The sequence below is a fragment of the Fulmarus glacialis genome, unplaced genomic scaffold, assembly GCF_000690835.1.
Source record: "Fulmarus glacialis isolate BGI_N327 unplaced genomic scaffold, ASM69083v1 scaffold12205, whole genome shotgun sequence".
Classification (NCBI taxonomy): domain Eukaryota; kingdom Metazoa; phylum Chordata; class Aves; order Procellariiformes; family Procellariidae; genus Fulmarus; species Fulmarus glacialis.
The window spans coordinates 34,314-57,994 of NW_009215015.1; the positions used below are offsets into that span (position 1 = coordinate 34,314).

At 39.1% G+C, this 23,681-nt stretch overlaps 1 protein-coding gene across 1 annotated transcript in view; it reads right to left on the reverse strand.

The window, feature by feature from the left end:
- Positions 1-23,266, reverse strand: part of PGM5 (phosphoglucomutase 5) — a gene marked incomplete at both ends in the record, with an annotated part of 55,135 nt that extends 31,869 nt beyond the window's left edge. The window contains 5 exons of the mRNA XM_009578806.1: positions 13,930-14,084; positions 14,987-15,177; positions 17,805-17,930; positions 20,415-20,561; positions 23,104-23,266. Coding sequence (XP_009577101.1) covers positions 13,930-14,084; positions 14,987-15,177; positions 17,805-17,930; positions 20,415-20,561; positions 23,104-23,266 — 782 coding nt within the window. The remainder of the gene's footprint in view (positions 1-13,929; positions 14,085-14,986; positions 15,178-17,804; positions 17,931-20,414; positions 20,562-23,103) is intronic.
- Between the last annotated feature and the right edge of the window lie 415 nt (positions 23,267-23,681).

Sequence of the window (23,681 nt, forward strand, 5' to 3'; positions counted from 1 at the left end):
ATGGAAAGAACAGAAACAAACAAAAAGACTCAAGTTTAAAGCAAGCCTGTTCCTAGAAAAGCAAATTCACCTACCAATATAAGACAAACCTGAGCACAAAATGACACAAATTAATTTCAGTAGTGGACTTTATCCTGTTAAGGATTTGGCAAAAACTTCATATTTATTGCAGCAATCAAATGTCAGAAGGGTCTGTAACACATGCATACTATGGGGAAAAGAAAACAAAGCTTGAACAAGGAACAACCAACACTCAAAGCTTCCACACCTCCCCACCTTCAAACAGGGACACTTTCTGTTCTAGCCTCGAGTCCTGCACGGTCACTGCTGCATACAAAACCTGTGAGTTTTCCAGCAAAAAAACTGGTCTATGAAGGCAAGGGGGAAATGTTTTGTAAGTTCTCTTGTTCTATAGAAACTGCCAGGGAGATTTTATTATAGCAGAAAGGGGAAGAGATGTAACAAATGGAGAAACGGGAGAAGTATCCTCCTTACCTCCTTCTGCAGACACTTACTGAGGTGAGCCTCTGTAACATCATCACTAATGACTGGCAAGACCTGTGGTCTTTTACAGGAAATGCAATAATCCTGTGAACTAAGCACAGGGAAAAGACCCCACATGGCCCATAATGATTAGCCTTTTTAGGCTTATTACAATGAGGTCAGCTGGTTCAAAAGGCACTGTGCCTATGCTCATTGACAAAGATGCAAAACAGATATGAATATAACCTCAACATGTGGTACAAAACTCTGTATTGACAGCGATGCAAATTCGGGTTTCAGTACTCTGGATTGTCTGGATAATAGAGAAACAATAGCTTTAGGTACATATCAGAAGTTACTGGTTGCTTCCGCAGCCTCTTCTTCACCTCCCAAGTACTGTAATACTACATCCATCCTCTCACGCAGAGTCAGCAGGATAGCTCAGAAAATGGTCAGGAAAAAAACAGTGCAGTTTCTCCAGTTGGATAATTCCTTGGTTTAGAAGAAAATAAAAAACTAAATAATTTAAGGCAACATCAAGCTCTTCTATACATCACCTTGCTGTTAATCATGGTAACTACAAGACTGCAAGAGTGCAGGCAGGCTCAAGAGTCTTGGTAGCATGAGGACTTTCCAGCAAAGGTCTCTTCATAGGGCCACAGCATTATAAAATAATTCAGACGGAAGTAACCATGGGAGATCTCTAGTCCAAAGTAGAGTCAGCTATGAGATAAGACGAGGTTGCTCATGGCTTCATCCAGCTGGACATTGAACAACTTCCTTGTTTCAAATTATTATTATTGCCTCTTGTCCTCCCACCATGCATAGCTGTGAAGTGCCTGGTTCCATCTTCTTGACAGCCTCCCTGTACGTACAGGTGGCTGCTGCCAGGCCCCACCAAAGCCGTTCTTCTCCAGGCTGAACAAACCCAGCCTGAACAGTTCCCCAGCCTCTCCTCGTAGGGCCTGTGCTCCAGCCCCCATCTGTCTTGGTGATCCTATGCTGAACTCGCTCATTTACTGATGTCCTTCTTGGAGTGGGAATCCCAAAACCAGACAGTACCTGAAAGTGGTTTCACAAGTGCTGAGCAGAGAATAATCACTTCCCTCTCTGGGACATCTCTTATTCATACAGCGCAGGGCGCTGCTGGCCTCCACCGATTCCAGGGCACACAACTGGCCCTTGCCCAGCTCGCTGCCCACCAGCGCCCTGGGCTGTCTCTGCAGAGCTGCTCCTCAGCCCCTCTGTCCCCAGCCTGCATCACTGTAGGGCTTTGCATTTTTAGCGGCAGGATTCACAGTTTGTCCTTGCTGAATTTCGTCAGGTCCTTGTCCATCCATTCCTCCCAGCTGTCCAGGTTCCCCTGACTGGCAGCACTGCCCTCCAGCATACCAACAAGTACCCCTCCAATTTGGTGTCATCTGCAAACTTGGTTAGTGTCCTCTATCCCCTCCTCCAGGCCACTGATAAAGATGTCAAACAGGACAGGTCACAGAACAGACCCCTGCAGTACCCCACATTTTACCAGCTCATTAACCAATGGTCCTTGAGCCTGACCACCAAACCAGATTTTTACTATCTAGTTGTCCACCCATCCAAATCATAAAGTCCGGAGTTGGATACAAGAATAATGTGGGACACAGCATCAAAAGCCTTGCTAAAAGTAGTAAATGACATCTGCTGCCCTAACCTCATCAACAGATTCAATCATTTTATCACCTACGCAATCAGGTTGGTTAGACATGATTTATTCTGGTAGTTCCCTAAGGATGCCATTTAGATTCAGATTTCCTTCCTTACACTAGTTCTGCTTTTTCTCTCTTGCAAACTATTCTATGGATTTTAGAGAGTGAGAATTAGTAAGTGCTCTGTTTGGTTGTGATACTTGGCCGGGAAGGGAAAGGAAGAAAGCAGTTTCACAACATTATGATAGTGTTCATAGAAATAGAGAAAATTAAAAAGGAAGAAGAAACTATAATATGCCATAGAAATAGACTGGTACTACAGAATCACAGAATGGTTGAGGTTGGAAAGATTTTAGGCCTCTTTCATTTCCCCACAAAAGGAAACAGAAGACAATGTCTCTTCTCCTTCAAAATTAATCTGACAATTCAAGTGCCTATGACTTAAAGTAAGAGCTGTTCTAACAGGACTCTCAAACTTCTCCAAATAATGTTCAGTACCCTGGCTCTGTCACAGTCTTACAGAGATCTTCTTCAAAACACCCAGAATGTAAAGAACAATTTCCTGTCTTCTTCATTTGTAAACAATCTCAGTAACTTAGCAGATTATACTTTAATACACGTAAGAAGTAGAATTTTAAACACACTCTTTTGAAATTCTGTGCCAGAAAAATTTTCTTTGAAATCAGCAGAAAGCCTCCTCCATAACAGTCACCCATGTACAAAAAATCCTTTGATGGGAGAGGTTGCTCTTGGGCTGATACCAGCTGTGCTGTCCAGCACAGGCAAAACATGTTCAGACACGCTAATCCACGTGGGATCCTTTCTAGGTTGAAACATAAAATAAGACTGTGTAAGCCCTTAAAAGAAAAGGGGTCTTTATTTTAAACTTTCTTTTAACAGTCACAAGGTCTTCTGTAACTGACTTGCTGTAAACTTCCTCAGATTGTTTTAATTAAAATTCTTTTGGACTTTTTTATCAGAACATTTGAAGGAATTCCTGTTGTTTATTCATAGCTGTATACTTTTTGAGATATAAGACAGATGCAGCACTAAAAAACCTGGATTTTCTGTTACCCAACATCTGTCTATTGCACGGTGCAACGCCTGCTCAGAATGTTTTGCAAAAAGTTTATTTTTCTCAGGTAGTTTTTCACATGTAGCATATTAAGCCCAGACAAAAGTCTGTTCGTTTGTGAAAACTGCAAATAAACATATTTCTTAACGAGAGTCAATCAAGTTTACAGAATATATTTATGTCCCACCAAGCACTAAATCTTGCTCTCTCTACCTTCAGTGGACAAACTGACCTCCTTTACAGCCAAAGCTTACGCTGGAAACAGAGCACTGAATAGTTTTTAACTCATCTTTTTCTTCTAAATGAAGAGAGCTCTCAATACACCTTTCTGTATTCAGTCCTGAAAGCTGCACATTGCACAACCAATGAACCTGCTCATTCGAGGCTAAGCAGCTATAGCTGTCCGCTCCAGGCACAGGCCAGAATGCAACTATGAATGACGGTAAGAGTTGTATGTTGTGTAAGGCTGCTCTGCAGCCTGCCATTCTTAATAGGGATCAGTTGTCTTCAGGCTCAGAACTGGCCAGTGAATCCCTCTCAGACCCAAAAACTAAGTTGTGTGCCAAGTAAAAGGAGGTAAGCCACAGGACTGCCTACCCTCTTTTGCCATTCATCTATAAAGGACAACACAGAGTTTTCTACTGATGTTTCACAGGACACCGACAGGTTTTCTCTCCTTTTCTTCACAAGCAATGAAATGCAGCCAGTGAAGAACAGAAGATGCAGTATCAATTCTCTCCTGGAAAGTTCAAAAGTATGCAATACATTCAGAGCGGTTTATTCTCATCTTTGGCTGAGAAAGTATCTGAGAGTCTGACTGCTGCTGTCCTGAAAAGTGTTAAAAACAAACACTTACCCCACATACATCCAAAATGTGGCCTGCCATGACCACAGTGGGCAGCATGTTTTCATCAGTGCAGGCTAGGATAATGAAACACTGGATAGCCAAGCATACGGTGGGATTGCAACAGTCAAATATACCACACTATACTAAAGCATATCAAATCCAGCATCAAAGAAAATAATAAGAAGACAAAGACAGCTCTTTAAAGATATGCTTGAAAATATTTGCAATGATAAATCACCTCCACTGCTTAAAAAACATTCAGGGATGAAAGGATAACAGCTAGATTACAAGCACATTGTAGAAATAAAACTAAGAGGCACAGCTAATGAAAGGACATCAATGCCTTGTAATGACAGTTGTTGTTTTTTTCTCCACAAATCTTTTCAAACATTCATATCTGTGTACATAAAACATTTAGCTGGATAACATATTTGAAAGCTGATACAGAAAAATTACCATTCTTTATAGTAGGACATATATGGCTATTTTTAACATTGCAGTGTTATTTTAAAAGCTACAAATCCTGAACAAATTTCCTATCACAGTGCTCAACAAGTTTGTATTACGCTTCAAACATGTTAAATTATATTCATGAAGGTTTTATGCAGTTGTCCTTCTGCAGCATTCCAGAACAGAACTTGTCCTTCTGCTCCATCTAATTTAAAAACTGCTTGTACATGACGTGGACTCGGTTTGACAGAGGTGTCTTAAAAAATTCACAGCAAGCCTATTCCAGATAAGAGAAAGTGAGACTGACTTATCCTACTGAAGGAAGATAAAAAGAGTGAGGTCACGACTGGCATAACTTGAACAAATCACAGTCACAGAGTGAATGCAGTATCAACCATGTAGAAAGATGTATTTATAACTTGAAGAAGTCTTTATGTTGGGAGAATCCCTTACAACTCAACAGTAGAGGATGTCCATGTAGAGCAAGCAATGCACAGCACCTATCCTGCTTCTGGCACAAACTTCTTCATTAAAACAGATGATCAACAATACAGAAGAAAAGCAGATGGCTGCAAAGAAACAATAAGCTACAGATTCACAAGAAAAGACAGACAAAAAATCCATGCAGGATTTGTATATGAAGAATTCAAGGAAATAATCACAAAGGCACAAGTGGAATGTGGTGTGCTGTTCTCCATGGCCAGCGGTATATGTTTCTGCTACTGTAACTGCTACTGCTTGTTAAACAGCGATAAAAGGCCATGTCCATTAATTCACCCAAAAACTTTTTTCAGTTTTTACAGCAGAAAGACTAAGCTTTACAGGAAGAAGCAGCAGAAGCACTTACACTGGACAATACACCCCTCAACAAAAACATATAGGAAGGCTCCAGTGCTTCAAGAGGAAAGAAGGTCTCCTTGGGTCTGCATTCCCTGGTTGAAACCTGGATTTAGACCACTGACTCCCAACAGCACTGCCCTTGCTGGCACCAGGCCCTGGGATACATATGCAGAGGAACAGTCAGCCCTTCCTTCTTCACCTTCCCATCAATCTATATCAATTTTTGTGCATAGATTGACTTTGACATTACACAGTACGCACTAGCCCATTATTCAAGCTTCATTATGCCCTTGTGGTTTCCTTCTATTATACCTGTGTTTTAAAAGGCAAAGAGAAATATTCATTATTTGTTAGCAGAGATAATTTGTTTCTCTAGTGCTTCCAGGTAGGAGTGAGAGACAAAGCAAACTCACCTAAGTTGAGAATGAAGAGAAGACCTCTTCTTGGGCAATTCCTACCAAACACCCAACTCTTTCTTTGTTGCCTAATTCTCACGAGGTAAAAACTCCTGGAGCAGTGTTGCTCCTTTCTAGGCAGTAAGAGAGAGCAACCCACCTGATGATAATAACAAGTAAGCAGAAATCCAGCCTTTGCCATAACTGGCCAAACTTTGCTAAGTAGCTGGGCAAAATAATTTTAAGAAGACAGTTGAATTAATATTTTTCATCCTGTCTTTGTGTCATTCATTGCTGCTTATAATGTTTGGGGCTCCTGTCCTAAAGAAATGAGCACACAGAGTCATTTAAGCAAAGCTTCCTGCTGTGCTTCAGACAAAATGGACCCCACTCTAAACCAGCACTATGAATGTAAGAGTTTTTTGCTGCCAGGGTCAGCCTCCCTCCTGCATCCAAGACAGCTTGTTTAGAGCTCATCGCATCTCTGCCCTTCACTGCATGAAGACATTTCTTTAAACAAGTCAGAACAGTCACTGTCACTGCAAGCCCCCTTAAAACCTACCTCTAGCTAACCAGATAGGAAATGGACAATCGGCAGACAGAACACTGATGTGTCAAAGTTGCATTAAAAGATGGGCTACCAGATGTAAAGTGGCAGGGTGCTGCGTGCTAAGGTGCTCAGCTTTGTTCAGGGTAAGTATAACCAGAGCACCTACATGCTGTTGAGGTCACCTGGCTGTAGAAACAAGGCATCAGATAATACTAGTCACAGTAGCATTCTCTCAACAAGCCTCTTTTCCTGTAGCAACTTGACTGCTATTTTCCACACCCACCCAGCTTCATAATTCTTACAGAAACAATTTTTACTCACCCTTGTGATTCTCGTTTTGTAGACCATTAGTTAACATCTCAGTATTTCATTTCCTTTCCTGTTATGCAGACATCAGATAAATCAGAATACAAGGATATGAAAAAAGAATCGTTTGTTGAACAGGGTATGCAGCTTCGCATTCCCCACAAGAAAAAGAACACCAACCTAAGGGTACGTATTGCCAGAGAATTGAAGACTGGAGACCTGCTGCCACAATCTTGTTGATGTTGGAGCATATTAAAGCAGATGTTTTCTGTCAAGTGTTACACTCTCCCTACAGTACATACTAGTATATTCCAACAGCCACTTCAAGCAAACATATGTAAATGTTAAACATCTTCAGTGAATTCTCTTGTAATACTCCATTTGTTAATGCAGTATTCCTAAGCAACATTGAGAGTCCTCTGGATTATTGCTTTCTTCTGTCTAAGTTTAATAATGCACTGTGAAAAACTATTAAACAACACACCATCATGTACGCAAACGAAAAAGCATCAGATAGTCTAAATTGTTTCTTTCAAGTACTATGCATGATTTTTTTTTTTAATAGCTAAAGAAAAGTTCTAGTACAATGATTTAGGCTAAACTGTGGCCACACTCTATGGACACACCATAAGAAGAGGTGGTTTTCATCTGCTCTCTAGCATAGACTTCAGGAGAGAGGCCCATGATCTCAGAAGACAGTAGCCAAGTGGACAGGAATTGATCCAATTCCCTCACATGAGAGCTACTCTTATTACCAAGTCCAGAAGTGGGCCAAAAGAGACTACAATAAGGAGATTCATTTTCTGGACACAAATCAAATTACACCTTTCAGTCGATAGTAGGGCTCTGATGACCGAAGAAGTGTTATCCCAGAGGCATTGTGATGACACCATCAAATACAATTAAGTATTTCTAGCAGAATTCATCTTTTTCTCATGAAAAAGAATTAAGGGATGTTCACATATAAGATCCTTTTGACCATCATTATCTTTGTTTCCCTACTCTGGTAACATCTGTTGGGAAAAGATTTCAAAGCGGTTTAATTTTTTATGGAGTAGTGACTATATTACTAAATCCTAGTTAGATGTGCTTAAAGTTAGCATTTCCTAACTTCTTCAGGAAGACTAACAAGCAGGATGTAAGTTTCTCCTTTTCCTAAGCACTACTTCTGCTATCCTTCTGCACCTACTATTATAAATGTTCCCATGCCCTTTTCAATCATCTTTATTTTAACACAGTTTCTCTATTTCTTGTGTTAGAACAACAAAATACAGAAAATAAGGAATATCTGCACTCAACAGCACAGCAGAAACCTTTTTTTTAAGTACTCTGTTTACTAAATGTGCTTTCCCTCCCTTGTAAAATTGAGTGTTGTTCTTATTCTTGTCCATACTATTACATGATGTAGATAACAGTTGGCCTGAAAGTCCTTTTCCTTTATTTATTTTTTCTAATTCACTAACAAAAAAGACTTTTCAAAGTATTTTAAACAACCATTCCCATGGAACCGAATGGTACTCCACATGCATTAAAGACCAAATTATGACTAACTCAGGTTGTCATACTTCAAGATTAAATATAGCGAGATAAGTGGTACATGTCTAAGAAACCCAAGGATGTAGAATAAAAACAAAACTTACCACTTAATCTTTGTATATAAGAAGGCCTGCTATGCATCTACTAGCTCACATGGAATAAATGCTAATTTGAATGAATGACAGCCTAGATATGAGAGAAATATTTAAGTATTTAAGGGATTTGTTTTAGATGTTGTACTGAGTGTACGTGGCAGAGTTTGCCAGCGGGGGCTGCAGGGGCAGCCTGTGTGAGGAGGGGTCGGGGCTGCCCCATGCCAGACACAGCCAGTTCCAGTCAGCTCCAACAGACCCACCACAGGGCGCAGCTGAGCCCAGCAGCCAAGCTGGTGGACCCTCTGGGAAAACATACTTAAAAAGTGCAAAAAGCTGCCCACCAGTGAGGACTGAGGAAAAAACAGTCCTGTGAACACCAAGGTCAGAGAAGAGGGAGGGGGAGGAAGAGCTGCTCCAGGTGCTGGAGCAGACATTACCTTGCAGCCCATGGAGAGAACCACGGTGGAGCAGATGGATATTTCCTGACAGGAAATGCAGCTGGTAGAGAGCCCACGCTGGACTAATTTTTTTCCTGAAGGACTGCAGCCCGTGAGGAGAGCCCACGCTGGAGGAGGGGAACAGTGTGAGGGAAGAAGGAGCAGCAGAGGGGAGCTGATAGGGACTGACCCCAATCCCATTCCCCATCTCCCTGCCCGGCTTAGGGTGGAGGAGGTAGAAGAATGATGGAGTGAAGTTGAGCCTTGGGAAAAAGAACCGGGAGAAGGTGTTGGTTTAATTTGTGGGTTTTCTGTTTTTCACTATCCAAATCTATTTTAATTGGCAATAAATTAAATTAATTTTTCTCAAGTCAAGTCTTTTGCCCATGACAGTAATTGGCAAGTGATCTCCCTGTCTTTATCTCAACCCATGAGCTCTTTCATCCTATTTCATCCCCCTGTCCTGTTGACGAGGGGGAGTGAGAGAGTAGCTGGGTGGGCGTCTGGCAGTCAGCCAGCTAAGGTCAACCCACCATAAATATTTGGATGCATATTTTGATGTCCATTTTAGAAGCTTCTAACAAAATCTTTAGCATTGGTATAACTACAGATAGTTAATAGTTGCAAAGAAGGCAAAAGCCAAGCAGTTCTAGAAAGTGAGGCAAACAGGATAGATTACAGCTAACATCAGATGACAGTCTATAACACTTCACTCAAAACTTTTTACTTATTTCATTAAAATCACCATTTGGAAGTTCATTAGGATTTATTTCATTAAGTCCATTTTGACCAATACCCACAAGCTTTCACTGTCAGATGTTTCACTCACTTTAACAATTCATACTTTCTACTATAACTAGCACTATGTAACAGAAGAGTCGTCTTCTAAAGACAAGAGTGGAAGTCTTAAGCAAGAAAGACCTGTGGAAGTCTTAAGCAAGAAAGACCTACCCTCAGTAGAAGAGGAACACATCGGGAACACTTAAACAAACCAGATATACACAAGTCCATAAGGTCTCAGGTGCTGAGAGTCATTTCAAGGCCACTCTCTGTTATCTTCAAAAGATTGTGGCAATTGAGGGAGCCTTCTGAGGACTGAAAGCAAGGAAATATCACTCCTGTCTTCAAGGGTGGCAAGAAAGAACACCTAGAGAACTACAAACCAGTCAGTCTCACCTTAATCCCTGGGAAGGTGATGGAGCGACTAATCTGGAAATCATTTCCAAACTCATGGAGGACAAGAATGTTCTCCATGAGTAGTCAGCATGGATTTATGAAGAGGAAATCATGACTGACCAACCTGCTAACCTTCTACAATGAGGTGACTGGCTCAAAGAATAAGGAGAGAGCAGTGGATATTGTTTATCTTGACTTTAGCAAGGCTTTTAACTCTCTCTCCCATTACATCCTCACAGACAAAATGATGAAACATAGAATAGTTAAGTCAACAGTGAGGTGGGTTGAAAAATGGCTGAATTCCAAGGCTCAAATGATTGTGATCAGCAGCACAAAATCCAGCTGGAGGCCAGTCACCAGGGGTGCCTCCCATAGGTCAATACCGTGGGCAATACTGTTTAACATCTTCATTAATGACCTGGACAATAGGGCAGAGTGCACCCTTAGCAAATTTACAGATGATACAACACTGGAAGGAGCAATACACCAGAAGATTGTGCTGCCTTTCAGATGGACCTCAACAGGCTGGAGAAACTGGCAAACAGGAACCTCATGAAAGTCAATACAAGGCAATGCCGCCAAGCCCTGCACATGGGGAGGAATAAACCCTGGCACGTGGGGGCCAAACAGCTGGATAGCAGCTTTTCAGAAAAGGACCTGAGGTCATGGTGGACCATGAGTTGACCATAAGCCAGCAATAAGCCCTTATGGGAAAGAAGGCCAACAACAATCTGGGTAGCATCAGAGGAGCATTGCCAGCAGGTGGAGGGAACTGAGCCTTCCTCACTACTCAGCACTGGTGAGACAAAACCTGGCATCCTGAGTCCAGTTCTGGACCTACTGGAGCAGTTCTGGAAAAAGGCCACAAAGTTGACTAAGGGATTGGAGCATCTGTCATACTAGGAGAGGCTGAGAGAGATGGGATTGCTAAGCCTCAAAGAGAGAAGGTTCAGGGGGGAAACCTTGTCAATGTGCATAAATGCCCAATGGGGAGTCGGGGGACTAAAGAAGTCAGAACCAGACTCTTCTAACAGTGCCCAGGAACAGGACAAGACACAATGGGCACAAACTGAAATTCAGGAAATGTTGTTTCTACTTATGAAAAAAACTTTTCTACTCTGAGAGTGGTGGAATACTGGCACAGGTTGCCCAGAAAGACTGCAAAGTCTCCGTCCTTGGAGATACTCAAAACCCAAGTGGACATGGCTCTTAGCAACCCACTCTAGTTGACCCTGTTTTGAACCAGGATGTGGGACTAGATGATATCCAGGCAACCCTTCCAGCCTCCACTATTCTTATTTCCTTCTTTTCTGCCAGAATTAATAGTCACAGTACAGTTTTTAAATTAATTTTTAATGTTTTCTTTCCTGTGCGTGAGCTTGACGCGTGAGCTTTATAGATAGATATACAAAAGGCGCACATAAGACCAGTCCATTAGAAAGGAATAAAAGGGATCAAGAAACAAAAAAGGCAATAGATTTAAAGCATACACTAGTAAGCAGTAACCTGAAACCTACTGCAGGACTTAAGGAAGCAGTGTTATCCATTCTCTTCTGAATGTTCAGAGCACAAAATACTTTCCTTACTGATTTTATTACATTGGAGGTGAGACATGCAGCAGCAAACCCAGAGAGGATGCTGTCCCTCACACTAAACAACATGCTGTCTGGTATCAGTCATCACATTTTGGAAGAGAAAGGATTTCCCTTCCTATTGCAGAAGTACAAATTGAGGTTTTAGAATTTTAATACTAAACATTATACTGGTGTGCTAATTCTATACAGAATTGCTCAATCTTTCTTTTTTCTTTTTGCTGTATTGGGAATATTCTTGTCCTTCCAAAAGGCTTTTTTTTTTTCTTGCAAGTTGGCTGGTTAGTCCATGGGAATGGAATCATGAATGCCTTATGCATATTCTTTTATACACACTGTCCCACTGTAAGATTTCACTGACACTAGTGGAACTGTCCCTTATGTTTATAGATACATGGAATTGGAACTGGAACATGAAACCTATACTGAGAATCAACTTCTCTGTTAGCCACTCCTTCAAGCAATATATTGGATTTCAGACAATGACATTCTACTATTTTACTGAAAAATACCTCTTACAGACAACCACCTTTCCTGGAAGTTCAGCAGTTCCTTATGGTGGGCTTCACTGGGAATCCTCGAAGACACGATGGCTCAATAACTCATCCAGTGAACCTCTGAGGAAGGTGTTTATGATATTCCTTACTCCGTTCCAATCCACGTAGCCAGCCAACATATAGGAAAAGTGACTTGCTTAAGATGAACCACTGACTGATTTCAGGTCTAAGCTGTGCTCTTGAATGAGTGAGCTCAGCACTAGCACTCGTAAGTTAAGCAGGTTATACAATTTTGGCCACCAAAGCATGAGAATCTCTGGACAACATTATGGCATCTTTACAGAAAATTAAAATTCAGGTATTTTGGATTGTCGTGTGTGTAAATGAGTCACAAAACAAAGTGACCAACTTTGAAAACATGTAACTTTTAAATCTTCAGGAGAACAAAGACAACCACAAAATGAAAGAAAAAAAAAATTCAACTGTCCTGGATACAGACTGCAAACTTCATAACAATAAATATTTGTAAGAATGGCTGGGAAAATATTTACATCCTTCCATCATTATCAATTGCGCAGTTTTATTTAATAATCAGACTTAGCTCCACAGAACTAAATAAGGCAGTAATCACCATGAGATGATCTGTGCTCCAGAAGGTTAAGTAAACATTGTCAAGAACATAATTCAAATAGTCACAGTGTTGTTGAAGGGGACTTCAGTACATTCATACTTTCTGACACATTTACCAAACTTTAAGAAAAGGCAGACAAACATATTTAAATGTCACTGTTTCTTCAAGTCTTACAGGAACGCAGATATCCTGGGTTTTATATCCAAAATGAACCTCTCTTTATTTTATATAGTATTTCAATATAACAGTAGCTTTCACTTAAGCAATGAGATTTTTGCATCTCTAAACAGAATAAACAAAATACAGAAAACCCCAACCTAACAGTATTTCGTTAAACTAGACCATCTACCTACAAGTAAGAAATAGTTCCCTGAAGACTCTGTCAAGCATTAGAGGAAGTTGCTAGCTCTGAATTTAGTAACTTTCAGAAATTTCCTGAATAGGGAAGCACCCTAATATCCTTGCTTTTCAAAGAGCAACCAACCTTTTCACACAAGCTACATTTCACTTTAAAATTACTGTTTCCGGATTAGACACATTTAACAGGGGCAGCAGATCATTCTTGTGTTAGTAAAGCCATACAACCAGATAAACACTGAGAAAATTGACTCAGTGAATGCTCTTTCCACACAGAATATATAAGGCAATAATATTTAACTTAATTCTTTTGACAATATTTACAGAAAATTTAGGCCTGGACGATGAGACTTGTTCAAAATTCAGCTGCTAACACAGAATGCACATCCAGTAAATCTTTTAAGAGCAGATTGGACTTGTCAGAAATAGCTTTAGGTATACTTTTAACCTGCCTTGAAACTGGGAATGGATTTCATGACTGCCTGCAGTCTCTTCTGGGACATTTTGTATCATAACAGATGATGTATTTCAACAGCTTAAAATAGGAGGGGGTTTTGTTTGCATTTTTTTTAATGCTTATTTAGTACTAAATTAGTACTTTATCTGTTTTAAACTTCCATGACTTTCATAAGAAGGGCTGCTAGATTAGGCTGTAAACCATTATTTACTGAAAAAAGAGTAAAGTTATTTGGAAAAGGGATTACCAGTCAAGTGTTTGTACTCTCAAAAAGATTTAACCTATTTATTTCTTTTCCAGGCTGAATTAAACTATTTTCATGCAAGTAAAGGTTGGTAAAATTAGTCGAGGTAAGATCAAAATATCATCGAAACTAGTTAAAACAATAAAGCACATAATGGTTGTGAAAATTAGAAGCTCTTATCAAAAGACTTCACAATTCTGGAACTGCTATGTAGTACAAAACAGAGAGGTAACTAATGTAATGACCAAGGTGATACAAATATATGTTTCATCTTACTTGTCCAGGGCTGTGCTGGTAGGCATGCTCCGGCCAAATCCTCGGACACCCATCTGACAAAAGTATGGAATGCAAGACAGATTGGCAGCAATTATAGCCAATGAATCTGACGCATTAACAAAGAAACCATTTTGGCCAAGGATCATGTAGCGGTCCTGGAGAAGAAAAGAAATTCAAAAAAACACCTTAAATTCCATGTTTTGGGGAGCGGTAACTTCTTCTATTAGATCCACTGTGAGTAGGGAAAAAAAGAACAGGCTTTGGGTTACTCGCATCCCTCTTCAGGCAGACTAATTTACTGGTATCATCCCGACAGGTTTATAATCTCGCTATCACACCATCACTCCCTCCAGCCTTGCAAATCAAAGCTCCAGATCAGTCCCTAGCTTCAGGCTCCTACGCGACACTTCAGTAGGTCTGTTCCTGCCACAGAATGCTTGTGTAGGAGAACCTTTTTGCCAATGACGTGCAAAATACAGGCAGTAGGAGGGTGTTTTGTGTTTACTGACAATAGAAAACGCCCTCTGTTCTTCAGAACCTTTTCATCTTTCACCCACCCTGTCAGGACAGAAAGTTGTTTCTGTAATACTTTGCTGTTTATAATGCTGGTAATATGACATAAAAAAAATTAAAACAAACAGAGATTATGATTCAGTGCTTTATTTAGCTAAAAATCCCTCAACTTACATTGTTAACCAAAAAGGCCTTAGCTTAGTAACAACTACTTATCGTGACAAGTCCGTAATACCTATATATGCTGTCTCTTCCTAACCAGGGAATAAAAGTGTTATACCAGTACAAGATAAAACCAGCCTAATATTTAAAGCATTCTGATTCTGCATTCAAATCCTGCTTCATTTGCAGTCATTTGCAGAGACAAATTACAACATATGTGTCTGATTTATGGGTTGCAAATGCTATCATCTGTACCTGAAAGTAATATTGCTTTCAGCTTCGAGGGCATACTGAAAAGCAAATAAATTATACTTACATGTCCCATATCCGACCCCAGACAAAACAACTATGGTGAAACTTTCAGACAGATCAAAATACTTACTCCATCAGCATCAAAAGCAGCTCCAAATCCATACTCGCCACCTCTCATAGCCTCCAGCAAGGCAGTTGCATACGTTAAATTGGGATCAGGAGGCTGTCCACCAAAATCCTCCAGAGGAACACAGTTTATTGCAGAATTTGCAGGAGCTCCCAATTCATCACACAGGATTCTTCTCACATAAGGTCCCATAACTGCAAAAACAGAAATCTGCCATGCAATCACAAAAGCATATGCTTGACATTCAAATTTTTCACAGCACCGTAGAGACCTGATACAAAACATATTTTTAGCAATTCTATACATCTGTCCTAGCAACAAAAAATAAACTATTATTTCACAGAGGAATATGTGATTGTCCCCCCAGTAAATAATCAATGGACAATTCAGCATTAAAAACACAGTTCCCCATTAGTTGAAGTGAAAAAGTAATCACTGAATGGTGAAAGATGCAAGTTTTATTTATCCATTATTAAGTAAAGAAGTTATCATCCACATGGCGGGGGTTTCTCACTGGAATAAAAATAAAATGCTATTCTATGTGTCCTGGAACACAAACAACAGTTTAACACATAATAACAAGGAAAGTAAACAGTAGGGGAATACAAATGGGAAATAAACTTACCTCAACGTTCCAATTCATGTTAACATTACAACAGGTTTGTCCACCAAAGAATCTTACCACATTTTCATTACTACCATGTAGATAATAAATAAAAACTTTCTCAAAACTAACTCCAAAATAACTCCTTTATTTTGTAAAAGATATGGCCAATTATGACCCCAGCTCATACTATTATATATCATAATTATTATATGCATCCGGTGGCTGAACAGACACTAACAACTGAGTTCTCTGCATCCCTGAGGCAGCTCTGAACAGGTCACTCGGAGGTAAAAAAAATAGATTGCTTGCTCTCTCGTGCTCTCTCTTTCTCCTACCTTACTCCCAAATCTTGCTAACTGGAGCAACTGTAACCCAAGGTAAAACTATGTGAGAAACTTGTGTTCAAGAAAATTTAGATGCTAATTCTGTAAAATATACAGTAAACAATGATTCAGGTTCTTATCAAGAGTAGACTCCTGACAAATTACTCTTTTCTATGCCAATATTAAACTATCAATGTCTACAGGCATAAAAGCATATTCCAGAGGTGCAGAGCTAAAACAAACTTTGGAAGACAGTTTGTCCACGTACGCATGCGGTCCTCTCTAATGTTCACTATATTGTGGCTGGTTACTCACTTTTGGCTAATGCATCTCATCCAGAAAGTCTTTTGATCTGATGCCACCAAGAGAAGGACAAACCCCAACCATCTTTGGTAGGTTGCTCCAGTAGTTATTCACTGTTACCCATAAACACGTGAGCTACACTTCAACTTGATTTTGTCTGGCCTCAAATTCTCACTATTGATTGTTCTGGGTATTTTGGGGAATAGAAGACTGAGAAATAATTTTTCTGCAGAGAAAAAAAAAACTTTCTGTGTTGTATAAACAAATATTCTTGTATACAAGAATACTGTATGTGTACTGTATATATACTGTATGTGTACAATGTATTATGGTACGGCTATTTCTCCACCAAGATACAAAGTCAATAAAGCTAGTTCTCTATCACCTTGTACATAAAGTAAACAAACTCAGTCCTTTAAAATTTTCGTACTGCAGCAGTTTTTCTAACCCTGAGCCAGACTATGCATCTTTTTGACCACGTGTAAAACTTTTCAACACTCCATAACAGGTCTGGACATCAGAGCCCTACAAACTATTTGAGTAACATTCTCTCTAGTACTGTATGTGACAGGAGGCAGTGTCTTCCTCATTGCTCCCTCTGCACTGCTCAAGGACACCATCTGCCCTTTTGCCACAGCCTGGCAAAACTGGGTGTTCACACTGACTGTATGCCCACTATAATCTTTTGCCACAGCCTGTGAACTGGGTGTTAACACTGACTGTATGCCCACTATGATCTTCTGAACAGTGACTATCACACTGTACTTGATAAAATGTTTTACAAAAGCTTTGTAAGTCTATCCAGCTCCCTTTATTGCTCTATTTTTGTAATCCCATTAAAGAATGAAACCTGGTTTGTTTGATGCAATTTCTTTTCTATACGATAACATTGAACAGCATTACTTACACTCCTATCCTTCAAGTCATTATCTGAGGAAATCTTTATTTATTTTTTCATGATGTAGCCTAAGATAGATCTCCTACTGATCTATATTTCCCCAAGTGACACAGCTTTTAATTTTTTAATATTGGCACAAAATTGGTCCCCTTGCTGTCTTCTCTGACACTTTCTTTCATCTTGCCCCCAGTACACTGAAATTTTTTAAGAGTTAACATTAGTGAGACAGAGATCTCAGTCAACTCTTTAAGGACTCTCGGGTGCAATTTATTCAGACTTAACCAATTTTATACCATTTAGAATTTACTCTTAGTAGAGGCTGCCTTGTAACCTCCTTGGTTACTGCACACTGCAACATACTTCATCACCCTCTCATGGCAAGATTACCTCATCCTGCTTGCTTCCAAATGCAAAAAGAGAACATTTATTGGACACATATGCTTTCACTTTTTTATCAAGAAAGATAAATCTCTTTGCCTAATAAGGGACCTAACCCTCTGTTAAGATTGATTGCCTTTGTTACCAGTATAATGTTCAAATCCTTTCTTATTACCCTTAACCTGACTAAAAAATCTGACTTTTAGATGCTGTACCTTTATCGGGAAACTATTGCAGTGTACCATCTTTACTGGGAAGCTATTGCATGTAGTGTACCTACAATTTTGTCCTGATAGCAACTGAAGTTCATACCTCCATTCATGGCATCAATCCTTATTTTAATCTGGTTGGGTCCGGTCAGCAAATTTCTGATCGCACTGAAGTCAAAAATACTTCGAAGGAGATTGAGGTAGATATCCACAGAATCCACAATTTCCACTAGAAAAATTAGGTAGAAAAAAAATCACTACAGTTCACACATGCGAAAAGATCTCTTTCAGCAGACTTGCACCAGCCATGCACCTCAACTAAAATCAGTATGTGCAACCTCTACATAATATGGCTTTGCTCTGAAGCCTATAGAGGCAAAGTCAAAGACTTCCACTGATTTCAGTGTGGCTACCATCAAGCTTTAAGCCTTGCAGAGACCAACAGTTTTGCCTACTAAAGGAGCAGATGTACAGAGATAATGTAAATTGACATTCATGAGAGTACATTATATCAAAGAAAACTATTTATCATTCACTAAATCACTGAATAACTTTTCAAACTAAACAGGTTTACTCTCAGAGGATGGAAGATATCCATGCCGAGTTGAAGTCACCCGTTCTATTCTTCTATCTGACAGCAGTATCTATCTGCATCATTCCATCAGGAGAGACATACAGCCTATTCTTCTCAGTTTTGGGACCTAGAATATCTGTCTCCAGTTTATTGTCAATCTACCACTATAATTTTGCATTTTGTATCTCACTGATTTAGGAAAGTTAGGCTCAGACACAACATCTGGTTTTTGCTAAGATCTTGCTAATTTGAATTCTAAATTCATAAAAGCAGAGAGCTACAATTTTTCTAGCTCTTTTGGATGTAAAATATTAAACTAAAATGAATTAATGAAAGTAAGTCTGTCATAGCAAAAGCAGTTACCAAACAACTGTCAAAAGCCACGCTTCTCAGTCATCTTGGAACATACTACTTTTCCTGATTAAATTAAAAAGCATATGTTATACAAATGTCTTTTTATCTGGTCAAATGAGTATCTTGAAATATTTTAGTTACAAGTTAAATTATTACTTAGAATATCAGCCAGTTTACCTCAGAAACACTGACCTCACCCTAATGCTCTTCTTTAGGATAACATGAAAATGACACAGATGTTTTTTGAGCCTGAGAAAAACGCTTAGAATAGATTGCGACAATACACGTGAATGGAGAAACAAAAAAAAGGTTCTCAAGGATGAAAAACAACCTGTAAAACCTATCTGAAAATGGTTTAATTCTATGGCATATGTTGAAAGTCTCAAGGATTCACTAAAATTACGTTACTGCTCATCTTCTATGCCCTGCTCCTAATGATGTTTAAGTAGCCTTTAAGCTTTACACATATGAACAAATGCCTCAACTTCAGTGGAGTTGCTCACACATGTTAAGATAAAGTGCATGTAGGATTAAAGTCTAAAAATTATTTTAGCTCCTGCCAAAGCCAACTGGTTTACTCTCAGTTGCTTCAACACCTCTGTAGCCTTTATTCACAGGAATTAGTTCATACAGCTGAAAAAGTAGAAGTTTTAAATACATCAGAAAGTATATTAAATTACTTTTTAAATTATTTTCATTCTTTCTGCACTTCATTCTGCATTCAGACCTGTGGAAACTATACTTATTCATGCACTTGTAAGCCAATTACATTGCTTCAGTAGGGATCCCTGGCAGCTCTACTGTCCCAGGATGATGTATTCTGGGAAGAGATAACTGGGAAATGATTTTTCCTTAGAAAAACATTCAGACAAATTCCAATTATTTTTAATCTATTTTTACACTACCTGTAGGGGAGGAGGGGTGTCTCGTTCTCATTTAGAAAAATACAATTTGGAGAGATTAAAAAGTTGAAAAAGCAAAATTTAAAACTGTGGCAATCATATGATTCCAGAGTGGTGCTAGAGCTGAATTTTCTTTGCTTTTTGTTTCCCTAAAAAGCCAAACATGTTCTTTACAATCAAAAAAATCATAATTTAAGCTTTTTTTAATCAAAAGCTTTATTTATCAAAATGTACTTTGCTCAAAATATAATGTGTTAATTAACTTTAATTCTAGGACATCATGAATGAGGAAGTTCTTGAGGCCACACAGAGTTTTACAGTATTTGAGTTATTGCCTGGACCCCTTCCTTTGCTTCTGACTACTTCAGGACAAAATGGCTGTTAGCTCATTTAAAGCAAGTGTAGGCATAAAAGTATTCACATGCCTAAAATTAAACATGTGCTTAAGCACTCCCTTTACATTTGGAGACACTGGATGTTATAGTGCCTTACACATCCCACAACTTTTCAGAAAAGAACAAAGAATAAACTGAGACTCTCACAAACTCTTTTATCAATTAGACTTCCATGAGCAAACCATTCCTGGTCCAAAAATGTTTGTGTTTGGTGTTTAACTACTAGCAAGCCTAAACACATATATTTGGCAAAGGTACTTGGCTAAATGATGAGGCCTGATGCACTTAAAATGCTTTCACTTTAACTCAGCTTCCTTATGTGCAAAACAAACGCAACACTTACCTATACTGCCTAGTATTTTGAGAACTTGTCGTAATGCATTTTGAAGAATTAAAGTTCTGTTTAAATAATTACCCATTATCATTCTGCAGCAGTTCTAATATTTAGAATCAATGGATGTAGCATGCATAAAAGCACACATTGATACCTCGGAAAGGTTTGAATTTGTTCTCCAGATCAAATTCTTGTCTTCCTAGGCGTGATAAATCAACTCTGAGATCAGGACAAATGGCATATTCCTCCAAGGTTTTGCTGATTTGATAGATTTTATCTGAAACTGTATCTGGAGATGGTCCTAAATGAAAAAAGAATGTGGCGGGTCATTTTTTTTAAATGAAGGTTCCCTAGTTAAAAAGTGAGTGCTACAGCAAACATTTTTCTGAATATATTGGAGTTATTAAGGAATAAACTCAAACAAAAAACTATAGTAAATAAGGTCTTTTCTTTCAGTGTAACACAGGTTTAAAACATTTTTTGAAAAAATATAACATGGAAATACAGTGCATTACCCACAACATTTTGATTCACATAGAGTATATTTAAATCAGTCATTATCTAGGGCAGGGGGGATGAGGCAACCAAAAAACTCACAGCCATCTTTCTTTGGGTTTATTGCTCAAAGACTGCCATTTTTCACTCTACATGGAATCGCAACATATATACTAAAGAAAGCCTGTCCTTCAGCAGCAGTTTCTGGTGTTTCACGGGGCTTTCTGCAAATGCACATTTGTGAAGGTGAGATAGCTTTGTGTTTCACATTATTTCACTAGACATAATTATCATTTTAAAAAGTCTTACCAGTTTAACAGTGGTGTTCTCTTGCAGTTTTCCTCCAATGGCTTAATGAAATGTAGCTTTGTTAGAATTCAAAATACCTTAATTGCTTAACTAGCAATTATGACCTGGAACAGTTATGTCACTCAGAAACAGAAATCACATCTTACCTGTGCATTACTTTTATTGCCAAATCCTGAAGATAGACTCTATTTTCAAAGATTTACTGTCAATCAAATAAAAGTTGCAGGCTTGACGCAAAAATTACCAGACGAGCTATGCCATATGTAGTGCAAGAGTGAGTCTGAGTTACAAAAAAAGTCCTTTCTGGCTTATCTGACTCTTGATTGCTTACATTAAAGCAACACTTCCGCTGTGAAAAATTACTTCCTTTATTCTCTTTTACATGCTCTCTCTCCTAATCCAAAGCCTCTGTCTTTTCAGTGCTAACTTCCCACTCCTTTAGCAATGCTGCTATTTTCAGTGCATCTTTGCCACGTAAATTAGTGTGTTCCATCTCAGGTGCAGTGTACCAGATGGTCCAAGGCAATACAACAAGTAACAGTCACTTAACTCTTCATTTGGCTTAGAAAATTACTTCTTATTCATCTAATCCAAACCCATCCAAAGAGTGAGGACAGGTTTCATTAGCTCCAGATCATCCCTCATAGATGGATGTATTGTCTACTGATATTTTCAGCTAAGGAGATCCCACAGTGTTGCTCTGCGTTCTCTCCTACAGCTACAGAAGCAAGCTGCTTCTGCCCGACCTGGATCTGCAAGATAGACTGAGCGAGAATGTAGAGCAAAAACAGCCTTCCCTAGGAGCTTGTCGTGGTGCCTAACCATTCTCTTGGTTCAAAAGCCTTGCCTAATACTTAACCCACCTTTTCTCAGCTGCAACTTGAACCAACTACTTTTCATTACATCCCTGCTGATTATCGTAAATGATTGAACCTTGTGACCTGTGCTTGAGGAGTGTTTCATATTTAAAGCTTAATAGCCCGTTTGAATTTTCTTTAAAAAGGCAAAGTACACTAAAAAGAATGCCCCATCAACCGTTACCCATTTATCAAACAGATTTTAGGTGTACATGGTGTTTTAAAGTTTATGGAGTGCTAATGCATCTAATGGTTTGGCTCTGGTATGTTTGTGCTGTGACCCTGGCTTTCTCAGTGTCTGACCTTACACAGTCCCTTTAATCTCTCTGGGATTCAAGCCTATTCTGTTTATAAAATCACACTGGTTTAACCGTGCACATTTTTCAGTTAAACACGGGACAAGGAAGAAGCATCCCCTTCTCAAGTTCTCCCACCTTCAAAATGGCGAAGGAAACATTATTTTAAAAGCATTTTCATTTTTTTCAGGTGGAAAGCACTCTACATGTGTGAGGTATACAAGGTGTCAGCAATTGTCACCATCATGTTTTATGGGTGTACACAGATCTGTAACATAAAACATACATAAGGTATAACATACCTACATGTGTCAGCTTGCCAATTTTGGAAAACAAGACATTAGCTATATACACAAATTCCATTATTCAACAGTGGAATTGCAATAGTTACAATGGTACAACCCTCTCCTTAGATAAGAGCAATTACTTCCTGGTAAACATGAGAAGTGCTTTCTTCCATACAAGACAATGAGTTATACTGCTTATAGCACTTGTGAAATTACACGCTTTGAAATAAATGCTAAGACAAGCAACACAAAAATATGAGAAAAACAGAGGTCCCTCATAGGCATCTTTACAAAAGGATCAGAACTGTTACAATGATCTGGCAGACTACATAAAATGCCACAAAAATGGGATGGCAAACCTCTTGTTTATAGAAATCTTACAGCTACCACAAGGACTTCAGTGAACATTTAATGCTTATTGTACAGACCCATGTAAACAAATACACTCCTATTACTGAAAAAAGAGATATGCATATATTCTCCATTGTTTTAACAGAATAAATGAAAAACACTAGTGAAAGTCAGCTAGTTATCCTTGTCAGCATATATTCATCATTCCGAGATGCAATGCTATAATGTGTTATTAAAAAAAAACCTACCTCCATTGGCAACCTCAAACTTGACTCCAAACTCTCCTCCTGGTCCCCCAGGACTGTGGCTAGCTGTTAGAATAATTCCACCAGCTGCTTTGATCTTTCGGATGATACATGAAACAGCAGGTGTGGATAAGATACCATTCTGTCCAATAACCAATCTGCCGATCTAGGTAGAAAAGGAAGTCAAAGTACTCTGAATGGTACTAAACTTTTGAAAATTATTAAATAAACACACACACACATACATATTAGTACCCATGTATAGGATAGATATTGTAAAGTCCTAGGATGGAACCTATTCTTTTGCAGTGAAACACAGGTACATGAGTTGGTCGCATGCTAATCTGGAGTGCTGACAAAAAATATTGTATCCTGACACATTTAATCCCAATGGCCTGTGTACTGACAGTAAAGCAAGAGCACAAGAGCACAGCCATGGCAGTGATTTGCAAAGCTCCCAAGCATAGCACTGGGCTCTGGTCCTGCTCAAACTTTTCCAGGTATCCCCACGAACCAGCAAATCCCCTCAAATATCAATATAGTTTAGGGCTGACTGTGTGGATGCAGTTTGCAGGGTTGGA